This window comes from Colobus angolensis, unplaced genomic scaffold, assembly GCF_000951035.1.
Source record: "Colobus angolensis palliatus isolate OR3802 unplaced genomic scaffold, Cang.pa_1.0 Scaffold49, whole genome shotgun sequence".
Lineage (NCBI taxonomy): Eukaryota > Metazoa > Chordata > Mammalia > Primates > Cercopithecidae > Colobus > Colobus angolensis.
In genome coordinates, this window is record NW_012118376.1 from 5,113,647 (window position 1) to 5,134,475 (window position 20,829).

Here is a 20,829-nt window from a genome sequence, read left to right on the forward strand (position 1 = left end):
ACCATGTTAGCCAGGATGGTCTCGATCTCCTGACCTCGTGATCCGCCCGCCTCGGCCTCCCAAAGTGCTGGGATTACAGGCGTGAGCCAATGCGCTTGGCCCTTTTTTTCCTTAGGACGTGCCCCTTGGAAGGGAATAAAACACTGCAGATACTGTCTGATCCATGAAAAATGGGATATTTTTCCATCCCTGGATGGAAAATTTATTTCTCCTTAAAAAAAACCTTGGTTATGGTTCATATTTAATCTAGTATCATCTAAATCTCAAGGTCTTCTTATTTGTCTCTGTCCTGCAATGAATAATTAAAAAACTATAGTGCAATGTGGTGAATTTTATTTTTCCCCTAGCTCTATTTTGGAGTAACTCATTAAAGAAATATTTGGACAAATAAAATAAAATACCTAGGAATAAACTTAACCAAGGAAGTAAAAGATCTCTACAATGAAAACTGTAAAACATTGATGCAAGAAATTGAAGAGGACATAAAAAATGGAAAGATATTTCATGTCCATATATTGGAAGAATCAATATTGTTGAAATGTTCATATTACCCAAAGCAATCTACGAATTCAATGCAATTTCTATCAAAATACCAATGACATTCTTCACAGAAATAGAAAAAAAAAAAATCCTAAAATGTATATGGAACCACAAAAGACCCAGAATAGCCAAAGCTATCCTGAGTAAAAAACACAACTGGGGAAATCATATTATCTGACCTCGAATAATACTACAGAGCTGTAGTAATCAAAACAGCATGGTACCAGCGTAAAAACAGACGTGTAGATCAATGGAACAGAATAGAGAACCCAGAAATAAATCTATACATCTACAGTGAACTCATTTTTGACAAAGGTAACAAGAACATATATTGGGGAAAGGAAAATCTCTTCAATAAATGGTGCTGGGAATACTGGATATCCATTTGCAGAAGAATGAAACTAGACCTGTATCTCTTGCCATATAAAAAAACCAAATCAAGAAGGACTAAAAACTGAATCTAAGACCTCAAACTATGACACTGTTAACATAAAACATTGGGAAAACTCTCCAGGGCATAGGAGTGGGCGAAGATTGCATGAGCAGTACTCCACAAGACAGGCAACCAAAGCAGAAATGGATAAGTGGGATCATGTCAAGTTAAAAAGCTTCTGCATAGCAAAGGAAAACAACAAGGTGAAGAGACAACCCACAGAATGGGAGAAAATATCTGCAAACTGTCTATCTGACAGGGAATTAATAACCAGAATATATAAGGAACTCAGACAATCAGTAGTTGAAAACACATAATATTCTGATTAAAAAATGAGCCAAAGATCTGAGTAGATATTTCCTAAAAAAAGACATACAAATGGCAAACTGGTATATGAAAAGGTACTCAAAATCATTGATCATCAGCAGAATGGAAATCAAAACTACAATGAGGCCAGGCACCGTGGCTCATGCCTACAGGGTGGCTGAGGTGGACAGATTGCTTGAGCTCAGGAATTCGAGACCAGCCTGGGCAACATGGTGAAGCCTCATCTCTACAAAAAATACCAAAAAATTAGCTGAACATGGTGGTGCATACCTGTGGTGTGGTGGTGCAGTCCTGGCTCACTGCAACCCCTGCCTCCCAGGTTCAGGCAGTTCTTCTGCCTCAGCCTCTTGAGTAGTTAAGACTACAGGCATCCGCCACCATACCTGGCTAATTTTTTGTATTTTTAGTAGAGACGAGGTTTCACCATGTTAGCCAAGCTGGTCTTGAACTCCTAACCTCAGGTAATCTGCCCATCGTGGCCTTCCAAAGTGCTGGGATTAAAGGTGTGAGCCACTGCACCTGACCTTATGTGATTTTACCCTGATGTGATTATTATGCATTGTATACTGGATTGAAATATCTCATGTACCCTGTAAATATATACACTGTTATGTACCCACAAAAATTAAAAATAAAGGATATATTGGGTAGGCATTTTACTTTGTCAGTGTGGGGAAAAGAAAGAGAGATCAGCCTGTTACCGTGTCTATATAGAAAGAAGTAGACATAAGAGACTCCGTTTTGTTCTGTATTTGATTTTTTTTTTTTTTTTTTTTTGACAGAGTCTCGCTCTGTGGCCCAGGCTGGAGTGTAGTGGCCGGATCTCAGCTCACTGCAAGCTCCGCCTCCCGGGTTTACGCCATTCTCCTGCCTTAGCCTCCCGAGTAGCTGGGACTACAGGCGCCGCCACCTCGCCCGGCTAGTTTTTTGTATTTTTTTAGTAGAAACGGGGTTTCACCGTGTTAGCCAGGATGGTCTTGATCTCCTGACCTCGTGATCCGCCCGTCTCGGCCTCCCAAAGTGCTGGGATTACAGGCTTGAGCCACCGCGTCCGGCATGTTCTGTATTTGAGATGCTGTTAATCTGTGACCCTACCCCCAGCCTTTTCCTTCAAGAGACATGTGTTGTGGTGACTCAAGGTTTAATGGATTTTGGGCTGTGCAGGATGCAGCTTGCTGGTTAAAAATCCTGCCCGTCCCTGGGCAATGGAACATCTTGGTGTGAGACCTGGTTGTATGCTCTGTTTACTGAGATAGGAGAAAACCACCTTACGGCATAAGGTGGGACTTGCTGGCGGGACTTGCCGCAGTGCTGCTAAAAGGTTTATGGAGATATTTGCATGTGCGTATCAAGGCACAGCATTTTCCTTTGAACTTATTCATGTCACAGAGATCTTTGTTCATATGTCTTACTGTTAATTTTCTCCCTAAAATGATCCTGTTGTCCTGCCACTCCCTTATCTTTAAGATGGTAAAGATAATTATCAATAAATACTAAGGGAACTCAGAGACCAGTGCCGGCGTGGGTCCTCTGTAAGCTGAGCGCTGGTCTCCTGGGCCCATTTTTTCTTTCTCTATACTTTGTCTCTGTGTCTCATTTCTTTTCTCAAGTCTCTTGTTCCACCTAACGAGAAACGCCCACAGGTGTGGAGGGGCAGGCCACCCCTTCAGTTAGTTGTTATATTTCCTATTTTTTTTTTTTAACTTTAGCTTTAAAACACTTGACTTCATTTTTATTGTGTAGTAACCATTTAAAAATTCTGAAGAAGAGGGGTCATGGCGTTCAGATATAGAAAAGTCTGAAGAAACTTTATTGGAAGGTTTAAAAACATTTAACTCCTAAGGAGTGACTGAATAATCTGGTTGTTATATTCTATAATTGTATTACACTTAGAAACATCATGGATTATGTTGGCCTTTTGTCTTGACCTTTAAACCTGGCCACCAGGTTAAACCCCTCTGGAGACAGATTGTGTAGGCTCATAGCTGAACTCGGCCACTTCCTAGCTGTGTGAACTTGGACAGCTTACTTAACCTCTCCACATCTGAGGCTCCTCATTGAGAAAGTGTGTATAGGAATACCTGATTCATAGGATCATTTCGAGGAATGAGATGTGTAGAGTGTTTCAACACAATGCAAGGTGCAGGATAAGCAATCAGTAAATTTGGTGGTTCTCTTGTTATCATCAGAAAATACATTCTGAGTTTAAAAAAATGATTGTAAATGGCATTTTGAGGTTATTCTTTTGTAAATTAAGACCTTTCTTCCTAGCTTCCATCTCCAGGTGAGCTGTAAGTGCTTGGAAGGAAAGTAGACCTTCCAATTGTAGACCTACAATTGGAATACAGTCTACAATACAGTCTACAATTGTAGACCTGTATGACAGTAATCAACTGTAGACCTGTAGATCGCTGATAGCTGATCATTTGGCTCATCCTCACTTTTTACCTGTGCTGAAAAAGTAGATTATTACTCTCTGGAGTTCTGAGCCTGGTAGGAGAGAAAGATGAAGAAAAATGAACATTATTATATATTATGTATTGTTATGTGATAAGTATATTAAAAGATTTATGCACAAGGTACTTACCATAACAGTCCCTCAACTTATCTCCCTTCATTTCTTCCTACCAATCCAATCTATATGTAGCTGTCAGATAATTTGTCTTAAAGAATAGCGTTGAATGTCTCTTCCATGCCTGAAGTCCCTTAATGGCCTGCTGCTTGTATACCAAGTGAAGTCTAAACTCTTTAATCTGGGATTCTTGGCCTGCTATGTTCTGTCCTTAATCTATTTTCCTAGTACTTCCACCACCATTTGTCTTTATATACCTTAATTCTCTTGGTAAATCCAACTGCTTGCCATTCTCGGTATACTTTCAGTCATCCATTCAGCATATTCTTTTTTTTTTTTTTTGTGAGGCGGAGTCTCACAGAAAAAAAAGAGGGCGCGATCTTGGCTCACTGTACCCTCTGCCTCCCGGGTTCACGCCATTCTCCTGCCTCAGCCTCCCGAGTAGCTGGGACTACAGGTGCCTGCCACCACGCCCGGCCAATTTTTTGTCGTATTAGCCATGATGGTCTCGATCTCCTGACCTCATGATTCTGCCTGCCTCAGCCTCTGAAAGTGCTGGGATTACAGGCGTGAGCCACTGTGCCCGGCCTCAGCATATTTATTTTTAAGGGTCTTCCCCGCTATCTGCCTGTTGAAAGGCCATCTGTTACTTTTTGGCTAGCAGCATGTTCTTGTTCATCTGTGGCAGCTCTTCCTCCTAGCACCAGTGTGTGGTTTATTTATACAAATTTTTATTCAGTCATTCATTTATTTAGTAAATATGCTTTGAAGTTAAATAAGACTACTATCTCTTGTCCTTTCTTCCCATGGGCCTGCTACCAATGAGAGGTAAGAATTGCACTGAATCTGGGTAAATAAGCCCACCTGAGTTTGCATGAGAGTAGCATGAGTAGGTTAATGAGGCCATGGCTCCAAGTGCAGAGTTGGAGAGGCCCGAAAGGACAGAATTAGAGAATCTGTGGTTCAGAGGCTGACATTTTTCCAAATTGCTGAGATACTCTGCTACATAGTGGCAGCCCATGGTTATATTTCTTAGTTGTCTAGTGAAAATACTAGGGAGTTTGGTCGAGTAGTGGTGGGGATTGTGACTCAGCAGAATATTTCGCAAATGGTATGCCAAAATTAAGTGCCAAGTTTTGTTTTGTTTTTGCTTTTGGTGTGAGTTAGACATGTTTCCTTTAAAATGAAAACATCAGTCTTCATTGTTCTAAATGAGACAAATCTCTGTGCTAATAATGTTAAAAATATCTACAACAGTGAACATATAGTTTAGACTCCTGTTTTTAAAAATTGGTTGTATCCTGGAGGTTTACTATGTCCGACCCCTTTTAACTTCAATAAAGTCCGTGTATAGTCAGATATGTGGTAGAGAAGCTAGGATAATGTAAGGAATTTTATATTGTCAATGTTGAAATGGACACAATTTTATGGTTTATTAATTTAAGTACTTATTTTATCCTTCCTGATCTTTGTACACTGCTGATTGTAGAGTATTTAGTAGTCTGGGTTGTGAAGTACCAGAGTTGCTGACACATTCCACAGGCAAATGTATTACTTTACTGTACTATGGTATGTAGTAGGGTCATGTGGAAGCTTCAATTACAAGCCCATTTCTGTTTCTTTCTCTCTCTTAAATATCTATTAATTTATTGTTAGACTTCTGCAAATGTTTCGAGGCATGTAAGTAGCATTCTCTATATCCTGCTCGTAGAATATAGATAGTAAGATAATGATTTGTTATCCATTCTGGGTGTGGTAATTCAGTATGTATTTTGTGTTCCAGCTGTTGAGCACCTTTGAAAATAATCTTTTTTTTTGTTTTTTTTTTTTTGAGACAGAGTCTCGCTCTGTCGCCCAGGCTGGAGTGCAGTGGTGTGATCTCAGCTCCCTGCAACCTCCGCCTCCCGGGTTCAAGCGATTCTCCTGCCTCGGCCTTCCCAGTAGCTGGGACTACGGGTGCCTGCTACCATGCCCGGCTAATTTTTGTATTTTTAGTAGAGATGGGGTTTCACCATGTTGGCCAGGCTGCTCTCAAACTCATGACCTCAGGTGATCCACCCGCCTCAATCTCCCGAAGTGCCGGGATTACAGGCGTGAGCCACCGCTCCTGGCCTCTTTATGAGTTTCATTTTAGCCTTATGAGTCCTGCTTTGCCTCCCCAGGGTAGAACACTAAAAGTTCATATTCTGTCTCCCTTGGAATTAGGATGGAGGCGTGTAACCCAAATTTTACCTATCACATGTATCCAAGAGAGACTCTGCAAAGTGAGCTACTGGAGGAAGAAGGCCCTAAGGGGATTTGACTTTCTTCTCTTGTGTTTCCTCCCTTGGGGCCCTCCGTCTTCCTTCACCTTACCAGGAGTAATTACTGTTAACAGTATAATGTATCCTTCCAGACTTTGCTATACAAGCATATTAATCTTTTAAAAAACTTAGCTGGGTGTGGTGGCATGTGCCTGTAGTCTTAGCCATTCAGGAGGCTAATGTAGGAGGATTTTTGAGTCCAGAAGTTTGAGGCTATAGTGAGCTGTGGTCGTGCCACTGTACTGCAGCCTGGGTGACGGAGTGAGAGTCTGTCTCTAACAACAAACAAAAACAAAGCAAAAAACGAATGTAAGTAGGCATTTTTTCAAAAAAAGAGGTTGAGTGTTTTTGATGTTTGTTTTCCTGTTTTATGAATTTTCTGTTCATGCCCTTTGTCTATTTATTTACATCTTAGCTTAAAAAAAAAACTGCATTGTTCATCTGTATTAGGTATTAGATTGTATAAGTCATATTGGTTACAATTTCCTCTGAGTTTTTTCTTTTTAGATGCAAAAGTTTTGGGCAGGGTGTGGTGGCTCACACCTGTAATCCCAGCACTTTGGGAGGCCGAGGCGAGCAGATCACCTGAGGTCAGGAGTTCGAGACCAGCCTGACCAACATGGGGAAACCCCATCTTCACTAAAAATACAAAAAATATTAGCTGGGCATGGTGGCATGTGCCTATAATACCAGCTACTTGGGAGGCTGAGATGGGGGAGTTGCTTGAACTGGGGGACGAAGGCTGCAGCTAGCTGAGATCCCACTACTACACTCCAGCCTGGGCGATGGAGTGAGACTCCATCTCAAAAAAAAAAAAAATTTTGATTGATTTTTCAGTTATTAGTTGCAGCAGTTTATTCCTTTCTCAACCAGAAGGAATTTTCCTCTATGTGTTCTGTATGTTCAGGTAATTTGCCCATGGTTACACAGCTAGTAATCCAGTTTGGCTCAAGAACACGCTTCCTTAACCAGTATTTTATACCACCTTTCACACACTCTCAAAATCCTTTGCAATATAGCTGGATTTTGCTTTTGAAGGCCTAAAACATGCCAAATACACAGTACTTTCATGCTTAAATGATTTCTTATCTAGGAGCATTTTCCTGTACAGGAAGAGAGAATTAAACCTTGAGTTGGAAAGAATACTTGGAAAACTTCCTCTGACATATATTAAGCAATCTTTAACCATATTAGGGCTGCCTAAGGTGCTATGCTTTCAGACATACCAATGTGATGGAAAAAAACGGACATCGGAGTCGGACTGCCGGGTTCAAATACTAGCTCTGCTGCTTAGTAGTGTGCCCTTGAACAAGTTACTCAGCCACTTTGTGTCTTTGTTTCCTTTTTGGCCAAGTGAAGAGAATTAAAACACCCACCTCATGGGTTTTTGATAAAAGTTACATCAGGTAATACACATGAAGTGTTCAGAATAGAACCCAGCACGTAGTCCACTATCGCATTAGTGGTTATAACTTCAAAAGACGGTTTTGCTTCCTACTTGAAATAAGAAGAGCCAACAGGTATGAATCCCATTCAACTTCCTGCTCCATTACCTAATTTATAGACAGTTGTAACCCATCCATAATTAAATGTTTTTACTTTCCCAGAAAACAGAAAAGGATTGCTGAACAGTGTTAAGGCCCATCTGAGATTTTGATAGTTGTAGCAGTTATTTTTGTCATATTCAAAAACTCGGCTCTCATAGTAGAAAAAGGTGAGTGAGTGGTTAGAGGAATCTAGCATTTAGGACCTTGGGGCAGGAGCGATAGAAGAAAAAGTAAGTAAGGTAAAGATGATGAACTGATATAGTACAGGGCCCAGGTTAATTAGAAATGATGTTAGAAAACAGAAGGCCGGGCACAGTGGCTCAAGCCTGTAATCCCAGCACTTTGGGAGGCCAAGACCGGTGGATCATGAGGTCAGGAGATCGAGACCATCCTGGCTAACATGGTGAAACCCCGTCTCTACTAAAAAAATACAGAAAACTAGCTGGGCGAGGTGGTGGGCACCTGTAGTCCCAGCTACTCAGGAGGCCGAGGCAGGAGAATGGCGTAAACCTGGAAGGTGGAGCTTGCAGTGAGCTGAGATCCGGCCACTGCACTCCAGCCTGGGTGACAGCGAGACTCCGTCTCAAAAAAAAAAGAAAACAGAAAAGGGAGGAAGCAAGAGGAATCATAATAAGGTTCAGAAATAAGGTTGAGAGTGTTGCTGATTGTGTTGCCTAGATACCTAACCTATTCTCAGTGTTGGAGAGACAATTGTGAGAGGTAGGATCATGACTTGGATTGGTTGAGATAATTATTTTTTTTTTGCTTGAGAATTCTTTCAGCTCTGTAGTGTACATATTTTTTTTTTTGGATCTGCCTCTCCCCACAAAGCCCCCAAATAATAACAGTAACCTGTAAGAATCATGAAATAACTTAGGAGCTGAACATGTAGAATACGTTCCCCTCTTTTAAGAATATAGTTGGCATCCAGTAATGAACAATAAGTAGGGAAAAAAAATCACAATAATTTAAATTTGTTTTCTAACTCTTTTCATTCTTTTCTTAAGGGCATTCATTCTGTCAAATACATAATTTTTTTGGGAAAAAGGAATTATTAAAAGGTAGATACAATATAGCAGATGCTGATGATCTTAGATCTCTTATATAAGAGGTCTTGGTATTATGTCTTTATACAGCTTACCCTGGATTAATGAGCATACCATTTGCTTAATTTGTAAATTAGTTTGGACACTTTTTACACTTTGCTGTCCATTCTGTGTCAGGTTTTTGATGAGTTCACTTAAGGCTACATTAAGCTTTCTCATTCATGTAGAATCTAGTTAGGCCTTTTGGTTTAGCTCATGGACAGAGCATAAAGTACTTGACAGAATTTGATCTGACAGCTTTACAGTTACGTAACATAGAACAGAAGCTTAAAAAACAACAAAAAAGAGAAGCAAGGGATTTATCATAGCAACCTATATTTCTCTCTGGAACTTTACCACCCTTCCACTGCCTTTCTAAACTAGTAGCAGAACCACTGTTAGGCTAGCAGTTTATATAGTCTTAAATTAACCAAGACTCCAAAACAAACAAAAAAACAATTCCAAGCATTTAGAGGTGAGAAGGTCTTTAGGATTATCCTGTCCAGTTGCATCACGTTACCAATGAGAGTACAGAAGCCTAAAGAGGGTAAGTAACTTGCCTGTGGTCATAAAGCTAGTTAGTGGCAGAGCCGACCCCACAAGCCTAGGTCACAGAATTACAATTCTACTGGTCTTTCTGGTGTAATATGTGAATAGAATATTTAATAGTATCATTATATTTTACAAAAGAAAATGTTATGTAACCATGACAAATACTATATTTGATTTTGCATATTTAATAAAAATAACTATATTTAAAAGTATATCTGATTGCCTGGGTTCATATTTCTTTAGCCTTACTAGTGGTATGATGTTAGTCAAGTCTCTTGAATTCCAAAACTGTTTCTTCATTTATCAAATGCGGCAGATAGGAGTTCTTTGTTATATAGTAAATGTGACAGTCTCTCTAAAGCCTGATAAAGGGATGTTTCTCAGTAAATGTTACCTGCCGCTGTTACTGATTTATAATAATAGTTTCTAATTCTTTCATCTTCCTTTAAATTCACATAAAATTTAGCACTGAGAATGGAAACAAAAGTAATGGATTTAAGAACAGATTTACAAACGTAAAAATATTTTAGAAGAGAGATATAGGTGTGTGTGTGTCTGGGTCTTTGGAATTAGGGAAGTGTTTTCCAGTTTTTTTAATATTAAAAGCTATGATGTATACAGTTGTTTTTAAACGGTGTTCAGAAATCACAATATCTAACTAAGGGGTTTCTCCCCTGGTGGTCTTCTGTATGCAAATTTAAGGGTATCTAAATTGTCAGACTCCAGGACACAGGGTTGTTTTGTATTTAAATAATATTTTGTATATTAAAAAATAATCTTTGACGATAATAAAAATAAGCCCAGAAGTTATTTTTTCTGTTAAAAAACTTTACTTGAAAAAGAGAATGAAGAATCACTAATTTCTGTTTTCATACTTTAGTGATGTTTTACTTGCCTTTGATCTGTAGTAGTGTCTTTTTGTATAGTGCCGTATTTTCTAATGTGCTGACATACTACTGGCAATTTGGTAGGTATCTTAAGATTATATTCAGGTGAACACTTGTAGGAAATTTAATGCTGATTAGGAAAATGTATAATCTAATATATCAAATTCGTGGTTTCATAGGTCTTAGTATTTTTCGCTTTATTGTTGCACGCAAGTCTTAATAGTTTAGGGTTAAAATTCTAAAAAGGTGAGTTGAGATTCTGATACATGCTACAACGTGGACGAACCTTGTGACCATTATGCACAGTGACATAAATGTGACACAAAAGGACAGTTATCCTATAATTTCACTTAAATGTTCTTAGAATAATCCATTTCATAAACAGGAAGTAAAATAGAGGTTACCAGGGGCTGGTGGGAGGAAGGAATGAAGAATTATTGTTTAATGGGTACAGACCATGTTTGGGGTGATGAAAAAGTTCTGGAGATGGATAGTGGTGCTGGTTGCACAACATTGTGAGTATACTGAACTGTATACTTAAAAATGGTTAAAATGGTAAATTTTGTTATGTATATTTTATCACAATTATAAAAGGGGAGCAGGGATGGGATGAGAGGAGTGCATTTTTTTTTTTTAAGTGAATTGAGAAAAACATTAGATAGTGATATAGGCACTTGACACTCAGAAAAATGTTGATGGTGGTATGCAAATTATTGAAGTTTGGACAACACTGAGATAGAGGAAAGATCAGTGGACTTAGGGGTACCTGTCCTGTGTTCCAGTCTCACCCCTGCCATGACCTGATAGGGTGGGCCTGTACGCCACTCTTATCTAAGGCCTGTTAGGGCCTCACACAGTGGCTCACACCTGTAATCACACTGGAGGCTGAGGCAGAAGGATCGCTTGAACCCAGGAGTTTGAGACCAGCCTGGGCAACGTAGGGAGACCTCATCTCTATAAAAAAATACAAACTAGCTGGGTGTGATGGTGTGTGCTTGTGGTGTTAGCTACTTGGGAGGCTGAGGCCAAGACTTCTAAGACTATTTCCTACCCTAAAGTTCTCTGATTGTGTGTTATGACTTTGGGTCCTTTATTTAGATGACCTAGTTTGCTTATTTAATAGAATTTTATCCTTTTCAATGATCAAACTAAAATAAAATGCATATTTAGAATTTTAAATATGAAATTAGCATTTAAAATCTTCTAAGAACCATAGTATCATAGTAACAGTAGGTGAAAAAGAAATCACTTGTGAACTTGAACTTGCTGTTCTATCAAACTCTTACGTCCATTTTGTGTTCTTTATGCTGTCATTATTTTTATGTGGTTGTGATTAACCATGCTTTTATAGATAAAGTTTCTGGAAGCAGTCTTCAAATACAAATTTCCATTTCATGCTTTAGATTACAATTGCTCTTAGTAAATGAAAAATTTAAATGTGTTTCATCCATACTTTGTTTTGATAGCTAATATTCAGGTGAATCTTTTGAATTGATTTAAGTGGAATATGTGACATTAATCCTCTTGAGCCTCATCTAGTCAATGATATGGTATAATAAATGTCTCGGTGCTTTACTTGGATGTTTGAGTCTTTGATACAATTATTTGAATATTATATATTTGGGGTCTTCTCTGTAAGAGAAGAAAAGCAGTTATTACGTTCTGTTTTCCTAGTCATACTTCTTTTATCCACTATTGACCATTTGTTTTGTGTTTATAATTTCATCTACAGTTTTAATCTTCATTGGAATTGTTAGATCTGACTGTAGAACATAATATTATATTTCCGTAGTTTACTTTTACATATTGAATTTGATAGAAATACAAATATTTGCCCAAGCCAACAAAGAAGCTTCCTTCACAATAAGCTACTGTTTTATTTTGTGGTCCTTTTCTAACTATAACATCTTACTTGCATAAGCTCCTGGTTGATCTCTCTTGAAATTCATAGGCTATTTAAAAGTTGACTGGAAATCTTGTGGTATTACTTCCAAATCATTTCACAAATTTTTCTTACCTTCTCTTTAATTTAGACATTTACATTTACTAACAGTTGAAATGAATTTGTACTTTCTGTTTTTAAGTTTTGATTTTTAAAAATCAATTTGATTTAGAAATGTGTACATATTTATATAAAATTAGGCTCCCAACCATATGTACATCAAGTTTTAAAGTCCTTAGGACCTAAATTTCAGATTAGGGTAAAAATAGTTCCTCTTATCATCATCATATCTTCAAAATTCAGGAAAACATACTCAATTATTAACTGTTATGGTATATGTCAATCCTGTCTCTTTTTTGGTGTTTCTCTCATATTTCCATTAGATTTTCAGTTTCTTGCCTTCTAATACTTTTGTGATAAAATAAGTTTGAAGGTCATTTCAAAGAGGAAAGTAACTTTTAGTTGATCTTCTGCCTTCCCCTTTGTAAAACTGTTTTAAATAAAAATTGAAGAGGTTATTGGGTAAATGCAAACTAGGTAACTTAAAACAAGATATTCTATACTAGCTTTATACTTCCTTTAAGAACTAATAGCTTAGTATTTGATGTCTCATAAGTTTATTTTTTTATTTTTTATTTTTTTGAGACGGAGTCTTGCTCTGTCACCCAGGCTGAATTGGAGTGGCGAGATCTCGGCTCACTGTATACTCCATCTCCTGGGTTCAGGCGATTCTCCTGCCTCAGCGTCCTGAATAGCTGGGACTACAAGCATGCACCACGACGGCCAGCTAACTTTTTGTGTTTTTAGTAGAGATGGGGTTTCACTGTGTTAGCCAGGATGGTCTCCATCTCCTGACCTCATGATCCGCCTGCCTCAGCCTCCCAAAGGGCTGGGATTACAGGTGTGAGCCACCGCGCCCGGCCCATATGTTTATTTTTTATTTAACTTTTTATCATGGAAATTTTTCTTTTCTTTTTTTTTTTTTTTTGAGACAAGGTCCCACTCTGTCACCCAGGCTGGCACGATCATACCTCACTGCATCATCGAACTCCTGGGCTCAGGTAATTCTCCCCGTTGGGCCTTCCAAAGTGCTGGGATTACAGGCATGAGCCGCTGTGCCTGGCCTTGTCATGGAAATTTTCAAGAGTAAGCACATCAGGATACCCTCTGCAATGCATTGACATGTCTTTTAAGTTACTTTTAATTGATATTTTCTTTCCATCTTACTTTTTTTCTGTAAACTCCATGTCATATATATTTGGAAGAAACTGAGTTATTCTAAACTTGGTTGACTGCATACTTAAGGCATCACTTAACACATTTTTCTAATGGCTTGGTTAGATTTAGGTCTGATTTTCTTGTTGCATCACATCAGGATGCAGTAGGGTTGTCTCCCTTTCGGTAACATTGGTTAGCCTGGGTATATAGACCTAACAACAATGACCACATATGTCTACCAGAAAACTCATGCGTGAGTGCTTATAGCAGCTTTATTTATAATTGCCAAATATTGGAAATAGCCAAATGTTCATCAACAGTAGAATGGGTAAATAACTGATAGATGCATCAGCGTTCATGTTTCTCACAGAAGTAATGTTGAGTGAAGAGAGTTAACACATTAAAGAGCTGAATGATTTCAAATATAAGAAGTTCAAAATGAATGAGCAAAATTAATGTCTCATTTAAAAATAAGATAGACGGATGAAATAATACTACCTATTAAAGAAGTCTTTTCCCCGTCAAATGAAATGTCTCTATTATTACATACTCAATTTCCATAGGTATGTGTATTTCTGTATCTTGTTCCATTTATTTATTCACGTGCCTGTATCCCATTGTTTTAATTATAGAAGTTTTATAAGATGTTTTAATCTCTGACAGGGTGCATTCTTCTAGCTATTTTTGCTTGTCTGTTCTTTCAAATAAATTTTGTAATCAACTTTTCTTACTTCAGGAAACAATAAAACCTTAAAGGTATTTCATTAGGATTGCATTAAATTCGTAGATTATGTTAGGGAGATCCGGTACCTTTATGATGCTGAAGCTTCCAAGAACATGCTTTCTCTTTCCTCTTGTACACTTTCAGGAATGCTTTGTCGTTTTCCTCATACAGATTTTGTACTGTTTCTGTTGTTGATTTTAAGCCTATTTTGATTTTTGCTGTTGTAAATGAGGTCTTCTCTAATATTTATACTTTTTTTTTTTTTCTATTTTTACTTTGCCTCCCCCCTGCCCCTTATTTCTTCTTACTGTTATGTTGTGTATATGAAGACCCGGTTTCTGTATGCTAATTTTATGTCCTATTTTACTGAATTTTCTTGTGGTTTGGAATAGTTTTTTCATGGATTTAAAAAAATTTTTCAGTTAAGTATATTATTTGCAAATAATAGATATGGCAGTAGCTTCGCTTCTACCCTACTCTCACCCCGGTTATTATGCCTCTAATTGCTTTCTCTTGTCTAATTGCATTGATCATTGCTTACATAATGTTATGTAGTAGTGGAGTCCTTGTGTTTCTAATCTTTAGTGTTAAAACCTTTAGTGTTTCCCCATTAAAGATCTGGCTTAAAAAACAAATAACAACAACAACAAAAAAAACCCAGCTATATAGGCCTGGCATAGTGGCTCAGTGTCTGTAATCCCAGCACTTTGGGAGGCCAAGGCAGAAGATCTCTTGAGCCCAAGAGTTCAAGGTTGCATAGAACAACGATTGCACCAATGCACTTAAGCCTGGGCCACAGAGCGAAATCCTATCTGAAAAAAAAAAAAAAAAAAGCTATATATATGAGAAATATAACTTATATACCATAACATTCATCTATTGCAACCATACAATTCAGTGATTTTTTTTTTTTTTTTGAGACACTCACTCTTTCATCCAGGCTGGAGTGCAGTGGTGCGATCTTGGCTCACTGCAACCTCCACCTCCCGGGTTCAAGTGATTCTCTTGCCTCAGCCTCCCCAGTAGCTGGGATTACAGGCACCTGCCACCATGCCTGACTAATTTTTGTATTTTTAGTAGAGACGAGGTTTCACTGTCTTGGCCAGGCTGGCCTTGAACTCCTGACCCCATGATCCACCTGCCTCAGCCCCCCAAAGTGCTGGGATTACAGATGTGAGCCACTGTGCCTGTGGTGATTTTTTAGATTTTTTGTTTGAAATTTATAGGGTTGTGCAGCTATCGTCACAATCTGGAACATTTTCATTATTCCAAAAAGTTCCCTTGTGTACTTTCACAGTGGCTTTTATGTTGAGTGGTTTATGAGAGTATATTTTATATGTGTATTTTTGTGTGTATGTACATATAAATATGTCCTATGCCTGTGTGACCATATTTATTATTTAAGGAAGTATCTGTTTATTTCATTGCCTGTTTTTAATACAAATGAATAATGTTTGAAAGTTTTCTTTTTGACATCCATGGTTAAATCAGCAGGTTCAAGTTGTAGTCTGTGGGCATAGTGAAACAGAAAGATCTTGTTACAACAAAATATGGCAACATTGTAGTAAAATTTATTTTCTGTGAGTAAAGGAAGATGGCATTTCATATTCTGAATCGTTTGTTCCATATTGTTTGTTAAAGAGGATGGCATTCCCTGTGGATATGCTGGAAAATTGCAGCCATGAGGAATTGGAAAATTCTGCTGAAGATTACATGTCAGATTTAAGGTGTGGGGACCCTGAAAATCCAGAGTGTTTTTCTCTTCTCAATATTACGGTAAGGTGTTCTGCAGTGATTGTTTGTCATCAATCTTTTCAGTCCAGTTTATACATTAAATAAATATCCTTTTTTAAAAAAATCCATTTTAAGTGTTAATCATTAATTTTTGAAATCTTTACAGAAATCTGTTCAGTAAAATGGATAAATATTGATTGATCAGTTTTTAAAAAGACAAACTCCACAGGTTATTGCTACTTGACTTTATGTCTTTAAAATTATATGTGAGAAGTTCACCAGTTTTGCTAAGACTGTTTACTATATTTGAGCTACTTCAGATTTACTTTAGATTTGGAATTTGTGAGTTTAGAAAATTTTTTAATTAAAAAATCAGCAAAATACTAAACTACGCATTTTTTGTGCCATGAATCTTCCTTTTTCTAAAAAAGTAAAATAAAATTTTCTAGTCAGTAAATTATGATATTTTGTGATAGAAAGATCATTAGACTTGGAATCATTAGAGTTTCACTGTGAACTGTGGTGGACAAATTCCTTAACCTCTCTAGGCCTCGGATTTTTCTTCTGGAAATACTTAATTCTTGAGTCTTCCCCAGCACCAGTATTTTTATAATTCTCTGAATTGTAATGTTATCTCTAAATAGGGAATAAGTGTTGAATTAAGTGAAGGCAAAAAAATATTAAAGCATATTAATAGCATGTATCTTTCCAGAAAAATTAATTTACTTGACTGCTTTTTTTTTTTTTTAACTAGAAAATGGGATGTCTTCCTCAAGTAGTCTAAATAACAGATAATAAATTATAGTTGTTTTTTAATGACTTTGTGGGCCATATTATAGCTTTGGTTTTTATTCAGATATGTGACTAGAACATAATATTTATTGAAACAACTTTTCATATTTTCCCTAAGACAATAAAATTATTCCAAAAGGGAAGTCTATCTGATTTACTCTTTTTTTTAGAGACTAGAAAATAAAGTTAATTAAAATTAACATAGGAAAAGTTTACTACCTTGATAAAATATTTTTTTAAATGTATTTTCTTAACAGACTGTTCACTAATTTTTATCAATTCGTCATTTCAGATTCCTATTAGCCTGTCAAATGTAGGCTTTGTACCTCTTTACGGTGGAGATCAGACCCAGAAAATTCTTGCTCTCTTTGCACCTGAAGATTCACTGACAGGTCTCTTTTTGCTTAATTTATATAAATTAAGAAATTTTTCTCCAAACTGTTAGAAACGTATTTAAAAGGTAGCTACATGAAGGAATTTGTTTTTTTAGAAAAAGTGTTTCAAATTGTAATTTTAGGAAAATGTAATTCTTAATTGCGTATAGCTAAATTTTCTCATACTGCTATAAAGAACTTCTTGAGACTGGGTAATTTATAACGAAAAGAGATTTAATTGACTCTCAGAGCCAGGCGTGATGGCTCATGCCTGTAATCCTGGTACTTTGGGAGGTTGAGGTGGGTGGATCACCTGAGGTCAGAAGTTCGAGACCAGCCTGACCACCATGGTGAAACCCCATCTCTACTAAAAATACAAGATTAGCTGGGTATGGTAGTGTATGCCTGTAATCCCAGCTACTTTGGAGGCTGAGGCAGGAGAATCGCTTGAACCCAAGAGGCAGAGGTTGCAGTGAGCCAAAATCACACCATTGCACTCTAGCCTGGGCAACAAGAGTGAAACTCCATCTCCAAAAAAAAAAAATTAAAAATTGACTCACAGTTCCGCATGGCTGGGGAGGCCACAGGAAACTTGCAATCATGGCAGAAGGGGAAGCAGGCACATCTTACATGGTGGCAGGCAAGATAGTGTGTGTGTGCGCATGTGAAGGAGGAACAGTCAAACATTATAAAACCATCAGATCTCGTGATAATGGGGACCCCCCCACGCCGCCATGATCCAATCACCTCCCACCGGGTCCCTCCCGCTACATGTAGGAATTATGGGGATTACAGTTCAAGATGAGATTTGGGTGGGGATGCAGCCAAACCATATCAATGAAATAAAATAAAAATGGTGTAAATGAGGCTATAAAGTACAATATTAGTATTTGGTAAGTTTTATATAGATATTCAAATATAAAGTATATGGATACTTTATAGTACAATGTGGCCTTATTAAGTCTAAAAGTGTACTTTAAAACTCAGGTGTTAATGATTATTTATTCTCTTTTAGCTGTGGCACTTTACCTTGCTGATCAGTGGTGGGCTATTGATGATATTGTGAAAACATCTGTTCCTTCAAGAGAGGGGCTTAAGCAGGTAACAAGATCCTCTAATTTTGAGTGTTTCTTTTGAGGCCATTTCACAGTGTTTCCTGTAAACAGTGATAGTTTTTGACCTCTTCCCTATTTAAAAATAATCAGGTTCTGGTAAACTCTAGAATTTCATTCTTATGAAGAAGCCAGCATTCAGGTTGGGCTTCCTCTATTTTTATGTGATTCTATAAGTATCTGAGATTGGGTGAGGAAGAATGAATATCTACGGGTCAGTTGAGCTTTGGCTCCCTTAAACCACTTTAGCTTCTGATTTTCTTATTTGTTAGAGGAAAAGCTAGTTCTCTTTATGTAATTGTTTGGCTTCTGTCTCTAGGAGAGACTGACCAGGAAACTTGTTTATTAGTAGGGCCTCCTCAGGTGGTCTGTACAGTGTTCCTAACAGTGGAATGGCCAGGTTCAGGAGAGAACAAGCTTCCAGCCTCTGCAGGGTTATAGTAGAAGCCAGCCAGCTGAAGAGTGTTACAGGAAGGAAGCTGGTTTTCATGCCAGAGATGAAAGGGTTTAAGAGACATCTCTGGTGCTCTAGTTATTGGAGGATAAATAGGACAGGATGTGGAAAATCCATAGAAACCAAGATGTAACATATTTGAGGAGGCAGAGCATAATAAAAAAAAGATGAAATCTTTGGTGGCTGGAAGAGTGAGATTTATAATATTGGAGAAATAGGAAACTGACTTGGTAGAAGTGCATTAGACTTTGCTTACTTAACAAGAATACTGACTTTTTGGAGAAGCAGTACTATTCATTAATTAAGTATAGAGTTTCTCGTTAATTAATCCTAAAAGAGACCCTTGATGAGGATCATGAATTTTTTTTTTTTTTTTTGGAGTGGAGTTTCGCTCTCGTTTCACAGGCTGGAGTGCAATGGTGCAATCTCGGCTCACCACAACCTCCGCTTCCTGGGTTCAAGCGATTCTCCTGCCTCAGTCTCCCGAGAAACTGGGATTACAGGCATGCGCCACCATGCTGGGCTAATTTTGTATTTTTAGTAGAGACGGGGTTTCTTCATGTTGGTCCGTCTGGTCTCGAACTCCCGACTTCAAGTGATCCACCCGCCTCAGCCTCCCAAAGTGCTGGGATTACAGGCATGAGCCACCACGCCCGGCCAACAGGAGGATGAATTCAACAGAAATATTTATGTGTCTTGATATTCTTCCTTTAGAATACTTCTAGGATGAGCCAAGTCTGTAAAAACTTGTCACATTCACAGGGTGCCAGCTACTGTTCATTTTTTTGTGGGCAGTTGAACCAATCAGAAGAAACAAGAAAAGCATATCAAGAAACTTTGATCCCGTTGCTCCAATTCACAGTAAAGCAAAACTTGATGTTTGCTTAAAGGGGCAGCGGCAGCAGGAAAAAAAGAAACTGAAGAAACTTGCAGGTTACTAGGGTGTTTTTATTTTTTTTCCTTTGAGTTGGGAACCTTGAAAGAGATGGGAGAATAAGAGAATAACACACTTACTATTATTAAGTATTAGTAACTTTTGAATATTGCATTAATTCTTCAGTGGACCTTAAGATTCCCAAAGTGGTAGGCCCATCTGCTGAAGGCTAGGAGAATGTGTATACCTGGTTATCTGCCAATCTGATAAGAAACGTTGAACAAAAACTGAAGGGGAGGAGGGAATTAAATCCCTGCATAAAGCTGTAAAATTGGAGGAGTAGATAGCAATAAAGGAGTATAATTTGTTCTCAGAAACAGTTCTGATAGTGAAAGGAAGTATGTATGTCAAGAAAGTAAACATTTTGACGTGTTTTAACATGACCGAGGTTTGGCACATTACAGATATGAAGGCTAAAGGATGGAGAAGGAGAAGAGAAAATCTTAATATGATGGTATATTGTAGCTTTTCCTATTCAAGTGGAGAAACTATGAAACCTCCAGATATGGATTGGGAAAAGAGGAGGAGTCAAAACCAAAAATAAGACTACAGCTGTTAGGACTTCTTCAGCCTTAGTTACCTTAGGGACAACATTCCCTTTCTTCTTTTTTTTTGTTTGACACAGACTGTTGCCCAGGCTGGAGTGCAGTGGCGTGATCTCGGCTCACTGTAACCTCCACCTCCTGGGTTCGAGCAGTTCTCTTGCTTTAGCCTCCCGAGTAGCTGGGACTACAGGCGTGTGCCACCTTGCCCAGGTAATTTTTGTATTTTTAGTAGAGATGTGGTTTCGCCATGTTGGCCAGGCTGGTTTCGAACTCCTGACCTCAAGTGATCACCCGCCTTGGCCTCCCACAGTGCTGGGATTACAGGTATGAGCCACCACTCCTGGCCTCCATTCCCTCTTAAATAGAGAAATCAGTGAAGGGGGAATGCTATTCCAGTCAAATCCTGGCCAGTAAGGAAAAATTGGTTGGTAAAGTTACAGGAGGGTGTAACTATTTTTGTACTTAACAAACACTTGACTTGGAGCAAGTGGCTTTATTTTTATAAACCTCTGTGTACCTGGAATCTGATGCTCAATTATATGGAAGGGAGGTCCTCAATAGCATGCTGCAAAACGTTGTCCATTGTGTTCTTCATTTTGTCAGTGACTTAGAGGCATGCTTATCAATTCTGCATGTCACAGTGCTGAATGGAGGAGCTAATCTGTGAAGGTCAGATTGAAGAAACAAAGAGAAAGATCTAACATAATAAAATTAAATAAGGAGAAATGTAATACCTATAGGTTCAAAAAGTTAA

At 38.0% G+C, this 20,829-nt stretch overlaps 1 protein-coding gene across 2 annotated transcripts in view; it reads left to right on the forward strand.

Moving 5' to 3' along the window:
- FAM169A (family with sequence similarity 169, member A) overlaps positions 1-20,829 on the forward strand; it is an 83,189-nt gene that overhangs the window by 9,992 nt on the left and 52,368 nt on the right. For both annotated transcript variants that reach the window (XM_011959246.1, XM_011959247.1), the window contains exons 2-4: positions 15,772-15,906; positions 16,949-17,048; positions 18,046-18,131. In XM_011959246.1, the coding sequence (XP_011814636.1) occupies positions 15,772-15,906; positions 16,949-17,048; positions 18,046-18,131 (321 nt within the window). The remainder of the gene's footprint in view (positions 1-15,771; positions 15,907-16,948; positions 17,049-18,045; positions 18,132-20,829) is intronic.